At 38.0% G+C, this 25745-nt stretch overlaps 1 protein-coding gene and 1 long non-coding RNA gene across 2 annotated transcripts in view; one reads left to right on the top strand and one right to left on the bottom strand.

The window, feature by feature from the left end:
* LOC309483929 overlaps nt 1–25745 on the top strand; it is a 67163-nt gene that overhangs the window by 3077 nt on the left and 38341 nt on the right. The gene's annotated exons all lie outside the window — the stretch shown is intronic.
* On the bottom strand, nt 779–23468 carry ankrd28b (ankyrin repeat domain 28b). The gene is made up of 28 exons (XM_082149971.1): nt 23247–23468; nt 18456–18539; nt 18266–18344; nt 18034–18104; nt 16886–17086; nt 16608–16695; nt 16364–16506; nt 14591–14803; nt 14399–14477; nt 11031–11145; nt 10747–10829; nt 10589–10652; nt 9476–9544; nt 9240–9380; nt 9044–9155; nt 8939–8965; nt 8436–8510; nt 8127–8328; nt 6839–6926; nt 6630–6747; nt 6305–6524; nt 4893–4980; nt 4730–4813; nt 4377–4522; nt 4206–4288; nt 3967–4049; nt 3162–3253; nt 779–2335 (listed from the first exon to the last, which is right to left on the bottom strand). Exons 1-28 carry the CDS (start codon nt 23271–23273, stop codon nt 2052–2054), a joined length of 3159 nt encoding a protein of 1052 aa, XP_082006097.1. The 5' UTR covers nt 23274–23468; the 3' UTR covers nt 779–2051.

Here is a 25745-nt window from a genome sequence, read left to right as displayed (position 1 = left end):
TGAACTCTACTGCACCTTGTCCAGACAGGAAAGACAAAGGCAGCACGTGTTGACCCTTCATGAACCCTTTGAAATTATGGATAATTGAATAACACATTGAAATGTAATATAAATTAACTTATTTAAAAATGTGTCATAATTCGAACAATTCCCTAATATTTCGAGGTTTCTCTATGACTTGTACATGGATTTCTTGGAGGCCATATTATGCCCTTTTACAGTTTTGTTTTTGGGGTCTACTAGAATAGGTTTTGATGCATGAATGTAAATAAAATACATTCTTTTTCATTGCTGCAGCACATCTTCTACCAGTCTGTAACCATTTTTCGATCCTGTCTCTATGAAGTCCCTCATGAAAAGCGCAATGTGCTCCGATTGGTCAGCTGGACCAGTGTTGTGATTGGTCAACCTCTTTAAGCGTGTTTCGGAAATGTCACATCCTTACCATAACCGTGAGTTTCACATGGCTACTACAACACACTATTAATGCAAGTTTTAACCAGGCCTCCACCCCTTTTTTGCTTAAACAAGAAATATTGTGATGCGTACATTCCCAGAAGGAAACTCAAGACTACAATTGAGGCGTTTCAGGGAGATAAGAAACAGTGCTGAGCCAGACTGATATAGAGAACAACAAAGAATAACACTTTGGGAGTGGACATCTAACTTTGCAGTCCTTTTTCATGCTCAAACAGCAACATTACACAATAGTTGAAAATGTAAAAAAAAAACAATAGGTCCAACAATTAAATGTTTGACAAGAAAAAAGAAATAAAAATCAAATTACTGAACTCATTTATTTAAACAACCATAAAATATACAGGAATCTCTTGTTCTGAGTAGAGGGACAGCAGTGGCCATCGACTGCACCAATCACTCTCCTTTTTCCACAAAAAAAAAAAAAAAAAAAAAAAAAAAGGACAGGAAAGCTAACAGATACCTGCTGGCCCCCTCTCAGCCGGGAAGCTGTTTTAAACAGATTTCCAGTTTCAATCATTCCAAAATCAAAGCTTGAAAAGAGACAAACACAGGTTTTCTGACAGGCCATCAAAGAAGGATCGAGTGGTTTCATTTGCTAAATCAAAGCGAGCATACATGCCCAAAACATCATGTTAATAAGAGGCAGAAAAAATATAATATATATATTTATATTCATATATCAACATACAAAGAGATCAAATGCTGTTCTACCATTGGTTTACACAGTGTTCCTCATCCTGGAGCAAAGCATGCTGGGAGCCGTTTGCCTCTTCATTTTCAGTGCTTTTCACAGACGTAGTGTTGAACTTCTTGTGCATCGTAGATTTGTTCTCACAAGCTGCCCCTTCCCTCCATACAGTAATTTATGAAGGCACAAAATGATGATGAAATATGGAAAGTAAAAATAAATACCATAGATAAAAAGAATAATTTATCCTAAAACTGAAGATGGAGACAGCTAGCTTTTTAACATCACTCATGCTTGTGGCCAGAAGCATTACAATGCTGTCAATGTCCTCGATTTTGCCCTTGCGGTTTGGAAACTATTGAAACGCTGTGATTATAATTTTTTTTCCCTCAGAGGGACAGAGAAATTGACACGTATTAAAATCGTATTTTAAAAATAAATCATTTCTTTACCCAAGTTGTAAATGATCGATTCAGAAGTGCACACTGACTTGAAACTGTTGAAAGCATCACAAATATTCCAGTCTTTTGTAAGGGACTGATTCAAATCTTCCCTCACGATCTGAATCTCGAATCCCAGATGCACTATGACAGTGTCAAACTGCCCGTGCAAATGTTGGTCCCAGGCCGCTGATTCTTGTCTCGTTATTGCCATGTCGGGAGGTCCGCCCACTTATCCATTACTTTTGTGTAGGGCAAGATGTGCTGGCAGAGGTTGAGCTGATGGATAAAGGGGCTGGGAGCGCCAGCCTGCTGCGCCTCACGTACATGTGTATTTGTGTGTGTGTGTGTGTGTGTGTGTGTGTATAGAGAGTTAAGGCTCTGCGGAGTGGCCGGCCGCTGGGTAAATTAAGACAAGATGTGAGCCTCTCCTTTCCTCCACCTCAGTAAGTCTCTGAGTCAGAGTCGTTTAGCTCGTCGTCCTTGTAGAAGCCGTCGTGGCGGCCGATGCTGTTGAAACTGCAATAGGAGCTGTGTTCGGAACGGAGCATGGGCAGACTGTCGAACGTGACGCTTTTAGTGGGGCTGGTGTAGTGATTGATGGCACTGAACGTGAGGCTGGGCACCGCACCTCCGCCGGGAGACACTGGCATCATGGTGGCCAGGATTAGCGCCAGGCAATCTGCCACGTCTTTGTTAGGAGCACAAGCCAGGGCGGGAGTGTAGCCTTTCAGAGAAATGAGAGAAGAGCCTTCAGAATGGTTTTATGCTATTATGGTAAACAAAACTGCCATGTGAAAATTAGGGATGCGAAAATGGAGAAATTTGGACTGACACTAATGATAAAACAATTATTTTCCAATATAACGTACAGATAAAGAATGAAATGCTAAAAATATTATTATATAAAAATAATATTAGGAGATCAATGTTTTGTTTTATTTATCTGTAAACAAAATTCCATAATTTCTTGATTTTTAAATTTCCATGATTTCCAAAATTCTATTGTTTACTAACAAAAGGGGGGAAAAAGGTTATGAAATGTACATATACAAAGAAATATATAAAAACATATACACACAGTACCACTCAAACGTTTAGGGTCAGTAAGATTATTTTACGTTTTGGAAAGAATTTTCTTATGATCAACAAGGCTGCTTTTACAAAAATGCTATAAAAACAGTAATACTGCCAAATATTACAATTTACAATAAACGTTTTAATGTTTTAAAATATAATTTATTCCTGTGATGGCAAAGCACATGAATTTTCAGCATCATTAATTCAGTCTTCAGTGTCATATGATATTCACAACTCATTCTAATATGCTGATCTGATGCAAAATATTTCTGTCACTTCTGATCAATTTAATGCATCCTTGCTGAATACAAATTGTCTGAATACAAATAACTTACTGATTCCAATTTTTTAAAATGGTATTATGTGTATATACGTAAAAGGATCACCAACTTTTTGCACATTTCTAAACATAATATTTATTTTAAACACACATTAACAACTCTAGTCATGATTATGATAAGGTTATAAATTACCATTTTCATCCACGGCTAGCACACTAGCACCCTTAGCTAGTAGTTCTTGGACAACCACAGTCAAGCCATTCCTGGCAGCAACATGCAGGGGCCTGGAAAATGAGAACTTAATATTAGGCTTATTCTTTAATCAGGCATGTGATCAGCTAACGGCAATTATTATTCTGAATTTTTTTTAATTATTAAAAAATTATCTTAGTATCGCAATAATACATACTATTGTACTGTATTGTACTGAATAAAACAAATTCAGTCCAGACCTCTAATTCATTGAGAGTCTTTGGGATGTGCTGGAGGAGACTTTACAGAGTGCTGGACTCTTGCATTGTCAATTCAACATCTTGAACCAAAAATGTATGCACTTCTTGATGGAAATAACATCACAAAAAAAAATTTCATCAAGAGATGCATACATTTTTCAACTTTAACGCAATTTTTACTCGCATTTGGCAGTTTGAACCCTGGCGTAACATGCTAATAGTGTCCCACAGATGGCGCCACAAGCTCATGCAGCGCTGTGAGAAGCAATCCATGCATTAAATAAAAGTATTAGAAAAAGTAATATTTAGCAGTTTTAGTAATCGTTCAAGGTCATTTCGCGATTTCAATCATCATACAGTAACCAGCCACCTTCCCCACCCCCCCTCCTACCCCAACAACTTTTTTCTCGGATTTAAGCAATTCACGTGGGTCATATTTTTATGGTCAGAAAATACAGAAATCCATATAAACACGGAAGAAAAAAAACATCCCCTGTTAATATATTTTGGTACATCTGTGCATCATTTCTACGTGTTGACCGTACGTTTGTAAAGCTGCGTTGGTGGAGTTGATGAGGTTTCTGTCAGTGATCTTCTCCAAGATCAACAAGGCACTGGTTTCATGACCCTATAGAGAGCAAATGAAAATCAATAGTGTGAGTAACAGATAGGGGAGAATCACCAAATCTATACTAGATGCAGTGTCCCATTGCTTGAGCTCAATGCAGAATGCAAAAACAACTTCTACAGAAATAAAGACATAACAGAACAGAGAGTTTCTTACCTTACTGCAGGCCAGATGGAGAGCAGTGTTTTTGTTGGCATCCTGTAGCGTGAGATCTGCTTTTGCACTGCTCACTAACACCTCTGCCAAACACAGACAGACATCAAAACCAAACACAAACTCAGTTAACTGTAAACAAAAAAACATGAGATTTGAGTGTCAAACTCCTACCGACGGCATTGGTCTGGCCGTTCTCAGCAGCCATCATGAGTGGGGTTTTGCCTCCAGCATCCACACAGTTCACCTGTGCGTTGTGACCCAGCAGGAGCTGCAGACACTCCACGTGATCCGTGAATGCTGCAGCGTGAAGAGGAGTCCTGTTACAGAGACAACAACAATTACAGCCTGGACCTCAACCACAACAAAACATGGTAAATAATGAGAATTTTACCAAAAAAATTAATAAATTGTAATCGAACATTTTCATTTTATTTCAGCTTTATTCCAATTAACAAAATGATATGGCATAGGCCATGTTTATCTTAACTGATTTAAGAATGAATAAAGAGAAGTATGAGTGGTACCTGTTTTTGGAATCAGTTGAATTGACGATGGCAGGACTAAGTGTGTCTATCAACATCTCAGCTGCTCCTTCATTGTCATTTATACTGAAGGTCATAAAAAAAAGAGCTTCAATACTCTTGCCCTTCTTACACACACACACCAAACCAACAAAAAGCCACTTACACAGCACAGTGAAGGGGGCTAAAAGTGTTCCCTTCAGTCTTATGAAATAACTCCTGCTCCAGCAACACTTCAACACAAGTGTCATGACCTGCAGAGAGAGAATCTGATGTAACAACGGTTTATCTAACAAGCTTCCTGACTCCTGATCAAAAAAATCCCTCAATAGCCCTATTCGTTTCGGACTGGACACGTTTTCCAGGAGGACGTTAGAAAAATTCATGTTTCGCAGACGTACTTTGTGATTTTAATCCTTTCCCAATCTGCCAAGTCATTGTTTTTCCTCACAATTCCAGGGAAAATTACCTACTCAAACTCAACGGTCCTCTGAGAAATCTAATCCTGTCGGAATGTGAATGTCTGTGATTGCTGAGCTACCATTTCTGCACCAATCTTTGGCATGCTTTTATTTCAATATGGATGGTATCAGAAGGAAAAAATAACACATACTATCAATAAATAGAGCCAAATCGTGAAAACGGCGAAGCCCATTGTAATATCAGTGTGAGGTAAGAGTAAGATACTTGTCTAGATTTCTCTGCTCACTTAAGCAAGTTTATTATAAACAGCCGCTGCTAAAAACTCAAAGTTGACTTAAATAGGGTTTTTATAATAAATTAAAATGATATTAACAAATAATAAATTAAAAGACATGTCATATGTGATGCACGCACGCACATCACATGACCTTCTGTAACACCCCCATCTAGAAAACACACACTCCGTAATAAACATGGAGATGTCAGTCCCGTCCGAATCGGTAAAGGAAATCACAGGCGTGATAAGAATTGTAACTTAAACGTCATTTAGAAAACTAGTCCCGTCCAGATACGAATAATGACAGACTCTGGCTAGTGAACATGTGACAGCGATCATATTTTGTGATTATGCTGGTTTGACCTTTTTTAGGGGTCTAGTCACAACAAATCAGACCATTGAGATTTGTCTTCACTCCCCACTCACCTATATAAAATATGGGTTGTTTCAGATTAATGCAAGTGAAATCTGTATGTTTCAGACCATTTCATGCTTTCATTCAGATTGAAACATTTTGCAGAAAAAGAAAAAAAAAATAGACACCATAGTGCCATTTACAGGGTTCCCACACATTTTGACCAATGGTTTTCCATGACCTGTCCTATAAGATTATGATTAGTACATAATATTTTAGAATTTATTATTATTATTTTTATATATAGAGATTGCTAAAGAGGATTCAGCTCAAAAGAGGATTCAGCTTCCTGAGCCTCCAAACAGATGATGGAAATCCAAAAAGATGAAAATTCCCATTTTTAAATTCCCTGAAATTTCCTTGACTGTGGGAACCCTGCATTAAGTTTCATCAGACTTGGTGTGAGCAGGCCTTTAGACTGGTATGGTGTATCCATCTGTGACTGGCAAGTGCGTTTATTCACCGTTGTAACAGGCCCAGTGAAGGGGCGTGTAGCCCTGGTGGTCAGTGATGACAGGAATGGTCTCTACTGACTGGGCAGCATGCAGAAGGCCCCCCAGAACCCCAACATGGCCACAGGCGGCCGCAAGGTGCACTGGAGAGCGCCCCCTACAGTCCCGTACCATGAAACTGGCACTGTGCTGCAGCAGAGCCTCCACACACTCCTCATGGCCCGTCACCGCCTGGTTGGAACAACACACACATCCATGAGCCACGACAGGAAGCACTAGCAGAGGTGAGAGCCAGTGCCAGTAGAAATACTTCTAGTGCAATGAGTTGCGATTTACCCCTCTGTGCAGAGCAGTGCGGCCCCACTTGTCTTTGGCATCAACATTGGCTCCTTTATTAATAAGGGAGTAAACACAGTCTGTGTGTCCGCCCAGAACTGACAGCATCAGAGGAGTCCTGAGAATCACGTATATGAATATATCTGTAATTTCCATTGACTTCTACAAGTAGAACATGAAAATTAGTGTTTTTTGTCTCATGTACTTACTGGCCAATCCCATCCTGGATGTCCACTGCACTCTGCAGGTCGGCATTTCCGATGAGCAAACGGAGACATTCAGAGTGACCATTTGTGGCTGCAATGCAAGAGAATAGGCACAAATACACATGTCATGAGTGTTTAGGCTATGTCCATACATATACAGCAACAGTTTAAATCCCTCTGAGGTTAGCGATAGATCAATATATATTGGCCAGGATGATAAATCTGCCGACAACATCGACCTTGTGTCTGATTGGCTGATTAACAACAGGTGTTAGCTCTGCCTTGTGTCAAGAATCTATAAACAGCTTTGTCAATGGATTTGAACATTTTCTGTTTCCAAATATTTTTAGTGATTTGAGTAAATATACTTTTAATAGTTAAAAAAATAAATAAAAAGATAAAAGCAATAAAATAAAATCGAAATTATTCCAGCATATATGCAATCATTCTGGGATTAGTTTTTGGCGAATCTCCTCTGCATATTTGTTAACTCCACGAGAAACCGTCGTAGGGTCAGGCAGTAGTTGTTTAGCATCCACACGACCAGCCCGAGCACCAACATCTATCAACCCTTGTGCTAATGCAAAAAATCCCTCACTGTGTACTGCCTCAAAGGGTCTAATATCATTGCATACAAAGTTCACAGACAGCCTGGTTATGGTTTCCTTATCTCTACGAGGCACCTTCAGTTCTGCCCCCTTTGAAAAATACTGTTCGATAGAAATGCTTGGTTTATTACCACAGTTATCTGCGTGCTTCCTCAGCGATGAAGTTCCACATTTGCTATCCAACACGAAAACTTTAAGGCAGGTTTTGCATGCAGCAAAGCCTTTCACAATATTGTTTTCTTCATCTGAGATAACTCCAAATTTCTCCCACACACTGGACTTGATTTTTGATGACGCATTGTCGACAACTTAAACACCACTAGCTATTCTTTTCTTCAACTCCTCAGGATCCATCTCGACGACTGCAGGCAGATCGCACGCGCGGTTGTGATAAAAAAAACAAACAAAGTGAAAGTACGTCTGGAGACTCCTGGGAGGGAACGGGCTCAAATAAACTGATATGGATTTTAAATTATTTTATCAACTTGAAATACAGGCATATTTTTGTAGATGTGTTCCTAAAAATAAACATATTTTTACGTTTGCACGTGACTGTTTTAAACCCGTGTTTAGACCCGCGTTTCCCCCTTGTCCGACCCGACCCCGTGCAGGACTCTGAAACAGTCACAAATTATGGGGATAACTGAACTTCATGCTATCTAATTAGTTTTTGTACAACATACCAGCGGCGTGGATGGGGGTGCGTTTGAGCGTGTAGTCTTTCACCAGGATGGAAGCCCCCTGGTTGATGAGCACATCCACACATTCAACATGGCCTTTGAAGGCAGCCAGGTCCAGCGGCGTGTGCCCTTGTGCTGTTCTCACATCCAGGTCCAGCAGAGACTGAACCAATACCTCAAGAGCCTGGTGATGTCCATGATATGCCTGAGGACAACCATTACATATAATCTGAGACGAACCCCAGCCAGGAGGCAAGAACATTTTTATGTTTCCCAACATTTGTTGAACAAACAGATGGAGACTGTACTCACAGCCAGGTGGAGTGGGCTCACAGGAGCACGTACATCAGAGTCATTTAGGATGTCTGTCCCTGAGGTTTCCATTAACTTCAAGACAAGAGATTTAATTAGGTCTGATCACTCAAGAGCAGTGATGATCTTAAAGATGTTGATCTTAAAGGGATAGTTCACCCAAAAATGAAAATTCTGTCATAATTTACTCACCCTCAAGTTGTTTCAAACCTGTATGAATTTCTTTTTTCTGCTGAACACAAAAGAAGATATTTTGAAAAATGTCGGTAACCAAACAGTTGATGGACCCCAATGACTTCCATAGTATTTTTTTTCCTACTATGGAAGTCAATGGGGTCCATCAACTGTTTGGTTACCGACATTTTTCAAAATATCTTCTTTTGTGCACAGCAGAAAAAAGAAATTCATACAGGTTTGAAACAACTTGAGGGTGAGTAAATGATGACAGAATTTTCATTTTTGGGTGAACTATCCCTTTAAATGTTGAGTGCCATAGTACTTACCACATCTAAAGGAGTTTCACTAGCAATCTAATAAAGAGAACAGAAATACAGTAAGCTGAAAATATTAAAAGCATAGACCCATCACGTGATTTTAAGTCATCTCACCAGCTCCAGACACAGGCGGTGTCCATAAGCAGAGGCGTAATGCACTGCATTGTAGCCCTGATTGTCTCGGATCCCTGGGTTAGCATCATTCCTCAGCAAATATTCCAGGCACCTAGGAGGGAATGAGAGGCACTGGTAAATTCATTAGCTTTGAAATTACCCATCCAACTCAACCATAGTGCATATGGTAACTCACTTTCCATCTGCGTCAGAAGCAGCGGCGTAGTGGAGGGGGGTGCAGCCCCTCTTGTCCAGCTCATTGACATTGGCTCCTGAACCCACCAAAGCAAACAGGCACTGGTAGTTGCAGTTTGCAGCTGCGTAGTGCAAAGGTGTCCTAAAGAAGAGAATATTTTCTCAAGCCCCAGAATCAAGAATATCATAAAACCATTAGCATAATGGATGACACTGGTAGTGTACAGGTAAACACACCTTCCAAAACTGTCCTTCCTATTGAAATCTGCCCCCGTGTTGAGGAGAAGATTCAGACACTCAAGGTTCCTGCAGTGGAAAACATGTTTCATCAAACTGGGTGAATGAAACGGGAATGGGTTACACTCGGTTGGTTAATCACAACAACAACAAAAAGTATTCACAGTAAGAAATATTTAGTCTTTCAATTTAATGATGTGTGGTGTAGCCATCATTCATTTATTTTATTTATATTTTTTTAAATATTTTCCTTGCACCTTGTGTGTTTCCTTACATCACAGTGTACAAATTTGAAACTTGACAAATGTTTTATTTATTAATATACTTTATTATACACCATTACCTTTTTTGGGGAGTCACACCACATGGCATTTTACAAACTGAACTAACCTTGCCTTACCATAAAAAGGTCAAATTATCTGGCATTTTAAGAAACTTATTGACCTTGGCATACAGTCATGAGGGTCTTTATGATATAATTTTATGATTTAAGTTTTTCTCCATGTTGGTCGCACCACATGACAAAGTTTTTAAAATATTAGTAAACTACGAAGCAATTTTGTTAAACTATTACTTTGTATTATAAATATTTTTTGTTCGAATATTTTTTTTCTAAGTATTGTATTCTTTTAAAGTGTTATTTTATTTTATTTATGATATCAGGATATTTGTATACCCTTGACATTTATGCCTTAAAAAAAATAAGGGTGCTTGGGTTGATCGGGAAACGATCATTATCGGCCGATAATAGCTTTATATAATTTGATCGGCGGGTTAGGGTTCAATTAATGATACTTTCTCATCTTATAATATTTTTTATACTTAAATATATTCTTGAAATACATTCTTATTAACAACAGCTAAATACATCAGTGGGTCTATTTGAAGCATTTTATTTATCATGCAGTATAATTTATTTTGGTAATCAGCCCCCAAACCCCTGATCGGATCACCCTTACCTTAAAAAAAGTATTACATTTAATTCAGAGATCAATAATTAATATATATATCTATTTAAAAAAAAAAATCTCTGACTAAATTCTAAATAAAAAGATTTGGACCAAGAAAAACATTGCATCATGTCATTGACCATAAAATCAAAAAGAAACTCACCCGCCAGCAGCAGCAGCATGTAAACAGGTCCTTCCAAAGTCATCGGGGGTGTCTATATCAAAGCCTGGAAGACAGAGACCCATTCAGTTCATCTTTATATTGAATAGAGCAGACTATTAAAAACAAATATTGTAATCCATGCACCGAAAGCGTCTTACCAGATGACAGCAGCTTTCGGCAGCAGTCAGAGAAGCCGCTGAGAGCAGCCAAATGCAGTGGAAACATGCCATGAACTCCCCTCCTAAATCAAAAAGAGCCAAGGTTACAATCAAAAAGCCAGGAGCATCTCACTGTGTATGCATGTGGGATCAATTACAACATTCTTGGGATTTCCAAAGAAGATATATAATGAATTTCTGCCTACATCTATGTCAACAGTTAGTGCACAAATGTAACAAAGCTGTTATGTTCAGTAATTAACAAGTGCATGGGGAATTCATACTTGGCTGTATCAGCTCCATTAGTGATCAGTGTGTTGATGAGAAGCTCGTGTCCGTATCGAGCTGCGATGTGCAGAGGAGTGTTCCCGTTCTTATCTTCACAGTCTATCTCAGCACCTACACATAAACAAAACAGACAAATTTGACGCAGTCAGATACTGCAGGTTTCAATAATAGGCCGCTGTCAGTAGCCTAAAAGAGGCCTAGAAATAGGGTTTCGTTCCACCAAGTGGGGCACTAATTTTTCTTTTGCTCAATATGTTCAACGTTAATAAATGGTATCCAAGCAAAAAGTTCTCCACGCATTATCCTGCAGTTAATGAGAAATTGTAATTTATTGGCGCACTATATTGACTGCGTATTGAGACGTCTAAAACGGTTGAGCTCGATTTTCAACCAATCAGCATCGAAAATGTAAGTAGGTCACAGCCGAAATCAAGCCAATATCACTACGCACATATGTAAACAGAGGAGGACGTAAGCAGCGCATCTTCATCTGATAGCGGCGATCAAGCTCGATTAACACCCGTAAAGTGTATTCTTCATGTCGGAAAAGATGGTGGGAAAGGTCCGCAACCCTTTACTGAAGTCCGATGGGAAAAAAAATCAAGCAATGTGCGTAGGAATGGCTCAAAACGTCGGACACTACGGAGCTAACGTTAGCTATTGCTAATAAACATGTTGCCCTCCTGGACAAACTGGTCTCTGATGTCCCAACAACTACGGGTTTCACCCGGCCTGATATCGGCGTTTTATAGGCTAGACAAAAAAAAAACGCTTGACTTGTGTGTATGTGCGTGATGGGTAGGTTAAGGGGTCGGGTGAGTGTGAGTGTGAGTGTGAGAGAGAGAGAGAGATGGGTAGGTTTAGGGGTCGGGTGAGTGTGAGTGTGAGAGAGAGAGAGAGAGAGATGGGTAGGTTAAGGGGTCGGGTGAGTGTGAGAGAGAGAGAGAGAGAGAGAGATGGGTAGGTTAAGGGGTCGGGTGAGTGTGAGTGTGAGAGAGAGAGATGGGTAGGTTAAGGGGTCGGGTGAGTGTGAGTGTGAGAGAGAGAGAGAGAGAGATGGGTAGGTTTAGGGGTTGGGTTAGTGTGTGTGTGTGTGTGTGAGTGTGAGTGTGAGAGAGAGAGAGAGAGAGAGATGGGTAGGTTTAGGGGTCGGGTTAGTGTGTGTGTGAGAGAGAGAGATGGGTAGGTTTAGGGGTTGGGTTAGTGTGTGTGTGTGTGTGTGTGTGTGTGTGTGAGAGAGATGGGTAGGTAAATAAATAAATCCAAATTAAATATTGTTTACAATAATCATTCCTGTGAATATGTACATGTAGTGCAGTTACTGCTCGTGTATGCAAATTAACAATTCACCATTAAATGTGTTATTTTTAAAAGTGTTTTTCTTTGTATACTTTTGAGTTTAACTTGGTGATTGTCAAAACATTTTAGTAACTAAACTGAATTTTGACAACATGTTACAATGTTTATATGGTACAATTTCTGGTAAGCTACGTTTTTTTTTACAAATTTCTTAAAGAAATTTCACGATTTCAATTCAATTCTTGTGATTTGATTTAATGTTGACTCATTTGGATAAATATTAGGTACACAAGATAGGCGTTCATTTTTCTCAAGAAAAATAGGCTACACACAGACAGCCCTATCAGCTGGTAGTATTATTTAAGGTTAAAAATAACTCAAATTAAATATAATGTGTTTTTTATTATAATAACAACTTTATTTAATGATATAAGTACAAATATAATAAATATGTAATATAGTACACATATTTAGCAAAATACTCTCTATAGCTCTTTTTCTAGCCAACTAACATGTCTATATTATGGTCAATAAATGGCTTTCCTGAGAATGGATGTGTGGTGTGAGAGCGTGTGAAAATTGTCAATTGCGTGAGTCTCACGGTGAATGCGTGAGAGTTGGCAGCTCGGTTATTATATTTTGGCTTAATTCTATTTGTTATTCAGATTTTACCTCAAATATTACCTTTGAATTGGAACAACATAATGAGAAGTAATTGGGATGTTAATGTTACAGTAGAAGTTTTCTTGATAATCTTATCATGTTTTCTGTCCCTAGATAGCAACTTCAGGTATATCACACATTTCAAACTGGTTTAAAATTTCAAAATTTTATTTTGTACTTCAAGTGGTAATTCGGCATTTTTGGGTTTATATGATAACAGGTTTGAAAGTGCAAAATTCCCTATGTTTTCCCTTTTTTTCAAAATGGGCACCTTTAGCATAATTTTTCTCAAAAACTGCAAGATTGTGTGTGGAGAACTTTTTCCTAAGGAATCTCTATATATTTCTGATATTAAATATGTGGAACGAAACCCTATTTCTAGGCCTCTTTTAGGCTACTGACAGCAGCCTATCTCTCTCTCCTCACACACACTCACACACTAACCTGACCCCTAAACCTATCCATCTCTCTCTCTCTCACACACACTAACCCGACCCCTAAACCTACCCATCTCTCTCTCTCTCACACACACTAACCCGACCCCTAAACCTACCCATCTCTCTCTCTCTCTCTCTCTCACACACATACACACACTAACCCGACCCCTAAACCTACCCATCTCTCTCTCTCTCTCACACACACACACACACACACTAACCTGACCCCTAAACCTATCCATCTCTCTCTCTCTCACACACACACACACTAACCCGACCCCTAAACCTACCCATCTCTCTCTCTCTCTCTCTCTCACACTCACACTCACCCGACCCCTTAACCTACCCATCACGCACATAGTCAAGCGTTTTTTTTTTGTCTAGCCTATAAAACGCCGATATCAGGCCGGGTGAAACCCGTAGTTGTTGGGACATCAGAGACCAGTTTGTCCAGGAGGGCAACATGTTTATTAGCAATAGCTAACGTTAGCTCCGTAGTGTCCGACGTTTTGAGCCATTCCTACGCACATTGCTTGATTTTTTCCCATCGGACTTCAGTAAAGGGCTGCGGACCTTTCCCACCATCTTTTCCGACATGAAGAATACACTTTACGGGTGTTAATCGAGCTTGATCGCCGCTTACGTCCTCCTCTGTTTACATATGTGCGTAGTGATATTGGCTTGATTTCGGCTGTGACCTACTTACATTTTCGATGCTGATTGGTTGAAAATCGAGCTCAACCGTTTTAGACGTCTCAATACGCAATCAATATAGTGCGCCAATAAATTACAATTTCTCATTAACTGCAGGATAATGCGTGGAGAACTTTTTGCTTGGATATCTTTTATTAACGTTGAACATATTGAGCAAAAGAAAAATTAGTGCCCCACTTGGTGGAACGAAACTGAACGATACAGCTCACGTACAGCGGCCTATAATGGAAGACAGGAAAATGAAGACTCACCATTCTGAATAATCGCCTGAGATCTTGAGAACCTCCCGTGGATTGCGGTCATATGTAGAGGGGTCTTACCGTCCTTACTCTGTACAAAGAGAAAACAATGATAAATAACCAGTCAAACCTGCTTTTTCTGCAGCTCTATTAATCTAATCAAATCCAGTGGTGATTTTTGTCATACATGTGAAGCCCTAATACCTTGATATTGACATCAGCTCCATTGCCCACAAGCAGCTCAAGGCAGAGCGCTCCGTGCCGCGAGGCTGCGGTGAAGTGCAGGGGTGCGAAGCCCTTCTCATTAACCTGGTTCACATTCGCGCCACACTCGATCAGCTCGTTCACCACCACATCCTGACCGTTGTAGCATGCCACATGCAGCGGAGTGTTCCCATATGCGTTTGGCTCATTCATCTGCAAGCATGTCCACAGTTTAAATGATCAGGTACACAACATTCACACTAGGGGTGTGATCTAACGATTATTTTTACTGTTAATAAATACATACATTTTTTTCTGATTAATCGATTAAAATAATAACCGTAACTTGTAAACTGCCATTCAATTTTCAATGTTTCATCCAAAAATTCTCATAAGAAAGTTCCATGATGGCTGCATTCAGTCACTGTTTGGGATTGCCAACAGTATTTGCTTACAGGTGTGATTCTTGAAATATTTTGTTCATTCAGCAGATTAAAGTAGCTTCTTGAATATGTATCTGTATGAATGAATAGATTAAGTCAAAACCGCATCCTAACTCCGACAACCATGTGCTAAAGATGCCAAAGTCCATAAAACCAATCAAGGCATGAGTTCATCTATCAGCTATTTTGAAATGACTAGATATTCGAAATGTTTTGTAACCAAGTGTAGAGTACGCTTGAGCTGCATCTGAAGATCCACTGAAGCTGCCGTGGGTGCAAATCATTTCTCTGTCTCCGCGAGTAAAGGAGTCTTGTTTTTAACATGCAGTGAGATGCATTGACGCAAATCATTGCATCGATTGCGCAGATGCCTCTTAACAGCCCTACTTTAAACTGCGCAGGCTTTCAGAAGAGTTTAATTACAAACGTGTCTCAAAGAATGTGCTACTGAATGAAACTGAACACAGGTGTGCAACCAATTTAAGCCTTGTGGTGTAACCCAATTAGCTATACAAGCTTTTTTTCAAATGCACAGCAGGCTACTTTCTTAGTGCCTTTAAAGTGGGTCTCTGCATGAAAAAGTTAGCATAATGCCCTCTGAAACATACTTGGACCAAATCACCCTGTCCCAAGACTACAAATGCCTGTGAGAAAGCAAATCCCATTGAGCATTTTATTATGTTCGTGTCAATCAAACTAACTGCCACTTTTGACTGGACCAATGTAAAATAAAATTGCGCACTGCAAAAATAAATTTTAAAAAAGACACTGAAAAAGCAATGATTTGCAGAAATTAATTTAAGTCACTGACTAAATGGCAGTAGTGTGATGATGTATAACTATTCTTTGATATCTTGCAGGCAGGCATATGCAAATGTATTTTACATATGGAATTTGTTTATTTGTTCTTATTGTTTTTATTTTACTTGTGTTTTTTCATAAAAATAACATTTTGCATCGAAGAAAAGTAGATTTTTGTCAATAGTTCTTAGAAAGAAAATCGCAATCGGCAAAAGAAAAATTTAAGAAAATTGCAATTGGTACATCTCTAGTAATTACTTTTTTTGTGAAAAATACTAGGATCACAGAATCAAAAAGCTGCTCTCTAAAGTATAAATACTTTTATTTGACAGGTTTATTCTTTATAGTTTCAAGTCAAATTATTTTTTATTATATTAAATTATAGTTTTTAAATTATTTGTAATTTATACTTATTTAAATTTTAAGTGAATATGTAAAATAATACATTTTAGTTGTATAAATATCCGCAAACAAAAAAAAACACATTTATTTTAAGACAATATGATTTTTGTGAAAGGTCAGCACTCACATCCACTCCCAAATCCAGCAGATATTTCACTACACTGATCATCCCGCTGGATGCCGCCGCGTGGAGGGGTGTGTAAGCTTTCTTATCCTTACACGTCACCTCAGCGCCGTGCGACACCAGCAGTTTCACCACCTCCATGTGACCTGAGATACAGAAAAAATGAATAGTTGAGGATTTGAATGGATTTTGAATTTATAGATATGGTTGTGAAAAGGACTGGAAAACAAACATTGCTCTGCCTCACCCATGTATGCCGCCCAGTGGATCGCCCTTCTGTCCTTCTTATCAAACGCATTTATATTAGCTCCCCTGGATAGCAGTAACCGCACCATCTGAAAAAAGAAAAACATGCATACTTTACACAGGGAGGACATTAATTAAACAATACATCTGCAGTGTAAAAAAACCCCTCAATTTATATACTGTTAAAATATTCATGTCTCAATTGTACCTCAAGCTCTTAATGAATTCTGAACCATAATTTCAACAAACCCACACATATGCAAATGCTTCTTCACTGACCTCCAGGTGGCCACTGAAGGCAGCGTGGTGCAGAGCGGTTCGTCCAGCCCGATCGGATACATTAACGTTGCTAAGCAGCGGCACCAACGCCTCAGCGCAGCGAACCGCTTTGTTAGCAGCGGCCACATGTAGAGGGGTCTGCCAGTTCTTATCTCGAGCGTTTACATCAGCAGAGTGCTTCAACAAAACCTGCACTGCCTCCTGCAAGACACATGGTTATATGAAGAGGCAGATCAATAATCTGAAACATTACTTTTCTTTTTGTTTTTGCCTTATTTTGTCAAGTAACAATTAGTCAATTTACTCACATGAGCTCAAGTCAAAAATACTGGTATTTTTGCAGTGCAAAAATGTCGAGAGCAAAAATAAAAACAAGAACAGTTGCCTTTATAGGCAAAAAACAAAGACTGGACGTGTGTCAAAAAAAATCGTTTTGTGTATTCTTCAATATTTAGTGCTTGAAGTTTCAGATATCTTACAGCAGTGTTTAGCTCACTTATATCTTTGTTCTACTGTTTTTATTTATTTACGATTGTAATTTCTCTTATTTTATTACCGTTTACTTTGATAATTATTAGATTCAATTATTTAATCAAATAAATGTAGGCTATATTTTATCATTTTTAATTTAACTTTTTAAATAAAATATTTTGTTAGTTTCAAAATAGTTTAGAATAGTTTCAAAATCAGTTTTTGCTGTGATTCCAAAATTTATATCAGAATTTTGGTATTCACCAGTGTTATTTTAGTATACCATTATAGTTTTTATTAATATTTTGATATTCAATAGTTTTTATATTTATTTTTCTCTTTTAAATTTGAAAGTTTTAGTCATTTTGTTGCTTTTTTTTATGTCTATATTTTCTTTTTTCAACTTCACCTTTAGTTATTTCAGTACATCAAGTTAAACGAAATAACATAAGTTTTGTAATATTTTATTTCACTTAGAGTTTATTTTAAAAAACTAAAATGTTAAATACAGTTTTAGTTTCAGTTAACTATAATAACCCTGGTTACTGGTATGTACTACTGGTATTTTGGTATTGTGAAAATCCTGCTCTTCAGGAAGTAGAGTTTAGGCAAATTCTACAGGATCCAAGCACGAGTCTACATGTGTAGGTTGTCGAACAGCTCTGTGTTTGTAGTACCTCACTGCATGATGCCACTGCGCGGTGAAGAGGAGTCAGCCATTTGTTGTCTTTGGCATTCACCCTCGCCCCTACATCACAAAAACATTGAAACATCAAGAGATTCATGAATAACAGTATAACAATACATCAAAGCCACATCTGATCTGAAGACGCCTGGAATCAAAGGGAGAAGATACTAGAAGCTTCAGGAAATGTATTTCATCATGATGAATATTTCAGGTGCATTTACCTGATAAAATTAAGAGCTCTATAATTTCAGCATCTCCTAGGTAAGCAGCTGCGTGCAGTGGTGTCCTTTTCTCATTGTCCTGAAATAAATAAAGAGAGTTCTTAATCACAATTGAGTCAATTCAAAAAATGTGGTGCTTCAATTAAGGAATCTGGTCATGCATTTATTTTTTAACAGGTTAAAATCTTACTTGTACATTCACATCCTCTTTTTTGAAAATGAGAGAGCGTACTTCATCCGGATCAACATTGAAAATAGCTTTTAGCAGGGCAGGCTGAAAGACAGACAGAGAAACATCAAGTTAGACAACTGACGGTGAGAAACATGGCCTAGTCTGAATCGTGACATTTTGCTTGTGTCCTGAGGGGTGAACTTAAATGCAGTCTGGGTTTGTGTTTGCAAAAACTGAATAAACATGGTTGCATCTCTCCCCCAAAGACTTCCGACAGCAATGTTGTCATGAGACTGCATGTGTATTTCTTATGTAAGAGCATCCTCAAGGGCCAGAATGATTCTAAATAAAACCAGCCTCTGCCTCCTCGCCTCATCTTTTTGTGCTGCAGTGCAAATTGACACTAATGGGTGATCCTTCAATCAGTCAATTTTCTTTCCCTTACAATGATTTTAAAGAAAACATGCTTTCACTTTAGTTGACAAACATTCAAGCTTTAAAGGATAGATTATTATAGCGTTAAATGTCTCTAATTAATATTTCCTCATAGAATTACATAATTTGGAGCTTGTCTCCATGCAGACTTAACTTTGCCACTATAATAAATATCTAAATATATATATTTTTAAATTGTATACTATTTGATGAAGTATGATTTTAAGTTGTTTGGAAAGAAGAATTTGTAGATACTTTGTCATTTCATTATAACAAAGAATTGTTGTACCCAACAATGTTGTCATTACCTCTGCATTTCTCCTCTTCTCTAGCTTACCTCAATCCCTCCTAATCTCGTTGCCTAATAAACCTGGCATTGTATATTACGATTAGTGTTGTTATTTTTTGAGACGCTTTTGTTTTTGTAATCAGGATCTCAAAATTATATAAAAACTTGGATTTAGATTTATCGGCCATTGGCTTTCATATATAAAGAATTAGTGGTATCGGCCAAAACTTTCATATTGGCGCATCTCTAATAAATGTAAATTTGGTTGACAAAAATCAGCGACACATTGAAGACCAGAAATGTAATTAATTGTACTACTTTTTAATCATGACTTGAGAGAAGCTCTGCTCTATTAGGGGCCAATAACAACCAGTCAGCATCTAAAAATTATAATTACATTAATAACTTCAAAAACTGGGATCAAAAACTGCCATCACACACACAATATTTAAAATCAACAACTCCACACAAACTGAACCAAAATCAACTTGAAGGTTAATCAAAACCACGATCAGATCCTTATTCCAAGAAATGTGGTACATTTTAACATGGATGAAACAGTTTGAAGAATCTTAATTTTTCAAGATTAAGCAGTCAAACATCCACCTAATTTTTTTTTTTTGGGGGGGGGACGACACCCTAATATTAGTTAAATGGGATTAAACACCAGCAGTGAATCCCAACCAGCGAGAAACCTCAAAATGATAAATTCAAAAACCTTCTTCATTAATTGAAAGATGGATGCAAAACATGATGGTTCTCCACTAGTGTGGAGAGAGCAGATGGTGCAGACAAGGCAAATCTGCTCCAAATCAGCATGACTGTTGATGTTGGACACCACTGTTCCTCCCAGCAGCGACGCTTGTGCTACTGGTTTATCAAGCACAACGATGGCTAATTTTGTGTTTATCAATAAATATTTAGCCAGCTTTAACAAAAAAAACAAATCAAAAAAATTGTCAGTGATAGGAGCAAAATACACAGTGAAAAAGATGACACCTTGAGTGCTGACACCAGTTCTCCTCTGCAGAGACTCATCTCCAGCTTTGCCACATAGGCAAAGTACACACTTTAAAGTTTCGGGACCGTTAACTGCGGGAGTGAGACCCCTAAATGATCGTTATGTGTGTGTATGGAACGCGACTCGCTCACGAAACTGCGATGATTGACACCGTATGTAGCGTCTCACCTGTTTAGTATCTGCTATTCTGACCAAAGTAATATTACAGTGACAAAAAACGTATGTTTAACAATTTTAACTAAAGCACACTAGCACAGTTGACGGAGGCGTAGTGTTTTGCTTATGCTTGTAAAGGCTGCTTCACAGAGCATGCTCTCGCAGGGTTGACTTGGCCATGTCCACTTATTAGGCTATAAGCGTTTTTGGGCTTGTTGTTTATGCTTGGCTCATAGATCGATCAAGAGTTAGTAAAGTGAGCAGGTGTGGGTCATGATATTTTGGTATTATTTATTTCAGCATAAAGCATTTCAATTTATTTCGTTTTTTCATGGGCTTCTTCTTGATTTTGTTTTTCTTAGTAAGATCTGGCAACACGAATGAGACAACCACTTTCACTGCACATTAAGAGAGAACCATCTCTGATGCACATTAGGCTTCCTGCGATACTCTGCGTTACCGGTGTTAAGCCGCAAACTGATTACATTACTTGCCCACCGCAGCGCTGAATTTAGCTGCAGTGTGTACGTGGCCATAAGTATTTCATACTTTATCTCTATCATCACTTTCAAAAAAAAAGAAAAAAAAAGGGGTTTAGAACAATGCACGTGTCTTCCGCATCTCCTGCAGAGCACGCAGTGTGACTCATGGGAAGTATGTGCACTATGCCAGAGTTACAGGAAGTGTTCAGTCACACATTCTTGAGAGTTGTGAAATGAGACGCAGAAAAATCGGATAAAAGCCAAGAGTTAATTTGCCTCAGGTTTCACACCATGCACTACTTTTGAGGATAACAACATCAGCAAGGCATTTAAATGAACATTAACATGTTCTTTTTATGAGCAATATACATGTTGAGAAGTTTCGTAAATCTGAGGTCATATTAGATAATATAATGGATATGTATTAAAAAAAAAGCACAACAAGAAAATACGAAAGATCTCTTTGTTTGACACATTTACGTCTCAATCAAGACAATATGTAGTACAAAAATCAACACAATATGTAGAGTTCACCCAGATCTTCACTGGCTCATCTAAATCAGTCTCAGTTCAGGTTGTCAGTGGAAGGACAAGCTCACAGGCTCGTGAGAACATAACAAGAAAGCACTTGTGCTTGAAGAAAGCTTCGTTTGAAAAGCCTCCTTTAGTGGCTCTAAGCTGAGACAAGGCTCTATTTGTCACATGTGGCCTGTGCTCTACTGGATGCATACAGGGTTTTAAACTTCTATTCAAGCACTGCGATCGTGTTCTGTCTCAAGCTCCTCTAGTTAATGCCATCACCATGGAGATGAGCTCTTCGCTATCTCCACATCCTCTCTAACCAGAGAAACACATGTGCACATGTACAAACACTAACAACCCAATACTGAAATCTCCTTCTGTTCCTGGAGGTCGACAGGGAGAACATGGAACTTGTAATGCCAAGGTCATTGGTTCGACTCCCAGAGAACACCTGGAATACACTGTAAGTGCAGAAGCAGGGCTCAACAATAAGAAATGTCTGATGGCCATCTGAGGGAATTGGAAGTTTATTATATGCATGTGCAAATTGGTCTCGCCAATTTAAATGTTCAATCGATTTCAATCCATTCAGGTGCTAAGGAGAACTCAATTTGGTACACAAAATGGGTTCTCTTTTGTGTCTTATCACACTTGAACAGACAAATACACATAAAATATTCAAAATGCAAGTCTTGGCGAGTATCTTTGTAAACAGTTGGCTATGTCATAAGTGAACATAAACAGCGGAGGAAGAAATCAAATCTGCTGTACCTAATGTTTGATTTTTTTTAACATTACATAAGGCTAGTAGTTTTTTCTGTGGTATCAAAATTGTGAAATTTCCCTGGTATCAAAATGCTGGTGTTGTAACAATCTTTTGTGCCACGACAACTGAAAATCGAAACCATTGGGCCGGTAGCAAAAATCTTTAATGTTGAGCACTGCTAACTAAGCATCCATCGAGTACATAATGATTGCGTTATTCCAAAGAAAACCAGGAATTACATTAATGTGAAATCACTAAATGATCAAAACAAGAAAATTGTAATGTAATAATGTAAAAATAGATAGATATCCTGCAGGACAAAGTAATGTGACAGGTGAAATCTATGACGTCAGTAATTAAATAAAGCCTCTTTGGCAGTCTCATCACTACAAAGGTAAAAATGTCCAAAATATTCAACATCTTTCAATGTGCTTATACTAGTCACCTCTCATATTAAAAAGCCAATAAAGTTCACGTAACATACTAAGTGTAAAACATCAACTGCAAAACCCCACATTTGAATAATTTAACTACTGTGCATGACTGGATTAGTACATCATTGATAGGCGACCATACACCTGTCGTGCACCCTGTAAAGTTGTAAGCCAAAGCAGAAAGACGTTAAAGTTATATATCTTTATATGACCTTCAATTTATTACCAACCCTATAAATAAAGCTACATAATCAAACCACTATATAATCTCTGATAGCTGTGCATTTTCATAGCCAGCAGTAGAACAACGAGATGTCAACCCTCTACCCTCATGAGACCAACTGTTGACTGAGCCTTAAGATAACTATTAAACCGAAGAGCGATTTATGAATTACATTTAGTAGATTATTGAAGACATAAAGTGTACACTTCATCAGTCATGATCCGTTATACGAATATCGTGGCTCGCGGACATTTAGCTTAGCAACTATTAGCCACATTCCTACTGTACGAGATGACAAATACCTAAATACTACGTTTCGTGCTTATTCGCTTATAGCACTGTGTATCACGTCTTCATTCCCATTCTCGGTTTTAGTTAAATGACTTTGTACTGTATAATCGTCTGTAAGGTTTCTGAGTAGTTCACTAGCGTGTTAGCACTTATTAGCCTAACTCGGCTAGCTGTTTCACACATCACTCACCTGGTCTCTAATTTTGAGAACCACCATGTTTCGATGCTCTCTTTGGCTCTCATGCAGGACTAAACGGATATTAGTTACCACCACCACTTGAATGCTGATGTTTTATTGTCGGTAAATTTAGCGCTTCCAGTAGGCCTGAGGTTTCCTATGTACCACTGATGAGCAGGGGAGAAAACTCCATAACATTACCGCCACTGCTGCCTCACAAAGAACGAAGACGACGATTGGCTAGACAGTGGCTTGAGCGAGAGTAAGAAGAACAATGATTGGTTAAAAGCAAGATGGGGCGCTGTGTGTGTGTGTGTGTGTGTGTGTGTGTGTGTGTGTGTGTGTGTGTGTGTGTGTGTGTGTGTGTGTGTGTGTGTGTGTGTGTGTGTGTGTGTGTGTGTGTGTGTGTGTGTGTGTGTGTGTGTGTGTGTGTGTGTGTTACAGTGTATTTCAGAGAAGTAAAGGAGAAGTGCGTGTTTCTCTATCGCAAAGTGACTTCCACTTCACGTACAAAAATGAGTAGAAACAAAGAAGGTGGATTAGGACTTTATTAGGTGGATAAGGCTAGTGCACATATCATATAGCCTACATTTATAACGGTTGCTTTTTTATATATAAGTCTTTATACACATAATTATATTATATGTAACGAAATGCAATATGTATCAATGATAGAATTACAGCAAACTTGGAAAATCCTACCCATCTTCTTCACTGGGTCTTCACTTTGTGTTAGAGGAAATACATGTTTTCATATGTCTGTACAGAAAACAATGAACCCGGTTCCTTGTATTGTTCCTTAAAGGAACAGCTCATCAGACCATAGTTGCTAAAGTTGTGTTAGATAACAAATATAAAGACAGATGAATAACATAAATGAATAACATAAATCATACTGACAGTTTATCTCGATAAAATAGGCCTATAAAACTATGAGAATAAAGAGAGACTATATTAATTTGGATTAAACGAGGCTTTTAACTTGCATTGAAGACAATGAGCGTTAAATAAACGCAGAACAGTCTATTATAATGTTGTGCACCAGATGACGCTAAAGGTGTAGGCTATTTACTTTACAAAATGCATATCAGTGGCAACGCACTGCAACCAGTCACAGAAACTGACACGATTTACCATTTTATGCTACATAAACAATGAGTTAAAACAATTTAACTAAATATAAATTGAAACAAATCTTGGTTAAAAAATTCGCTGCTTGCTCTCTGTAAAATAGCAGTCTAATCCACAGCAGTCATCGGATATGCTCATCATTATCGCCATATCTGCGGTTATTATTCATAAAAGACGAGGCTGAGTCCAGCTTTCGTCTATAAGGTAAAATGGGAGAAGATGTCACACACGAACATGCGCATAATTTACTTCGGCCACTTACATTATTTTATATAGCATATGAAATGATAATGCATCAGCCAATGTGTTATTAGTGATACATTTGCTAATTTGGTGTCATAGCCCAAAAGTTAAAGTTAGCCTATTCGAAGAGGCTAGTTTTATATAATGCACATTACAGTGATATTTGTCAGGTAGGATATAGCCTAGATATAGAGGCATCAGCAAATAATTTGGAATATATAGCCTATGTAAAAAAATGCTGAACACAAAAGAAGATATTTTGAAGAATGTGGGCATTCGTATGGAGGAAAAAAATACTATGGAAGTCAAAGGGGTCCATCAACTGTTTGGTTACTGACATTCTTCAAAATTTCTTCTCTTGTGTTCAGCAGAAGAAAGAAATTCATGTTTTGGAACAACTTGAGTAAATAATGACAGAATTAAAATTTTTGGGTGAACTATCCCTTCAGATGACAACCAAGCATCTCGGGATTCTTTGGAATTCTCTGTCTTCTTCACAATTAAAATGGTGAGGAATGTAAAAAACAAAAACAAAACAAAAAAACATGGCTGAGCTGCAGGCCTAATTAATGCATTTTAGTGAACAAGCCACTGTTGTTAAAGCAACATGAAAGGATGTGCAAATATTTGATGCAGTGACATTTGACCATTTGTACAAATATAAGTCATCAGATGAAACATTCCAGTCCCCAGTGTGTCTTGTTACAAAGAAATAATAATAATAATAATAATAATAATAAAAACATTAACTACTTATACAGCGTATGCTCGCAATTTAATTTTCTACATCCTCAGATGAACTTTGGCAAATTATATATAATAATTGTAATAATAGTCAATGACAATCAAAAACAATTATGGCCTAATACAGACAAAATTGTGATGTCAATAAACATTTATTTTAAATATGAAATTCTGCTAAGAAGGCACATTGTTATACCTTTGTTACATCTATGTAATTAGTCATAATTTCTATCATATTCTAGTCAATTGTATTAGTTTTCAGAGTTTCATCTCAACTTTCACCAGTAAAGTCATTCAAAGTGGTAAAAAAAAAAAAGTGCAATTAACTCATGGCTGCATGCTATGTTGAACAGCTTTAATTTTGCTTAAACATTTGGTTTTTGTTACCATGCT

Source organism: Leuciscus leuciscus (assembly GCF_965113295.1).
Source record: "Leuciscus leuciscus genome assembly, chromosome: 20".
Lineage (NCBI taxonomy): Eukaryota > Metazoa > Chordata > Actinopteri > Cypriniformes > Leuciscidae > Leuciscus > Leuciscus leuciscus.
The sequence above is the reverse complement of the archived record's forward strand: the minus strand, read 5'-3'. Positions and strand labels throughout refer to the sequence as shown.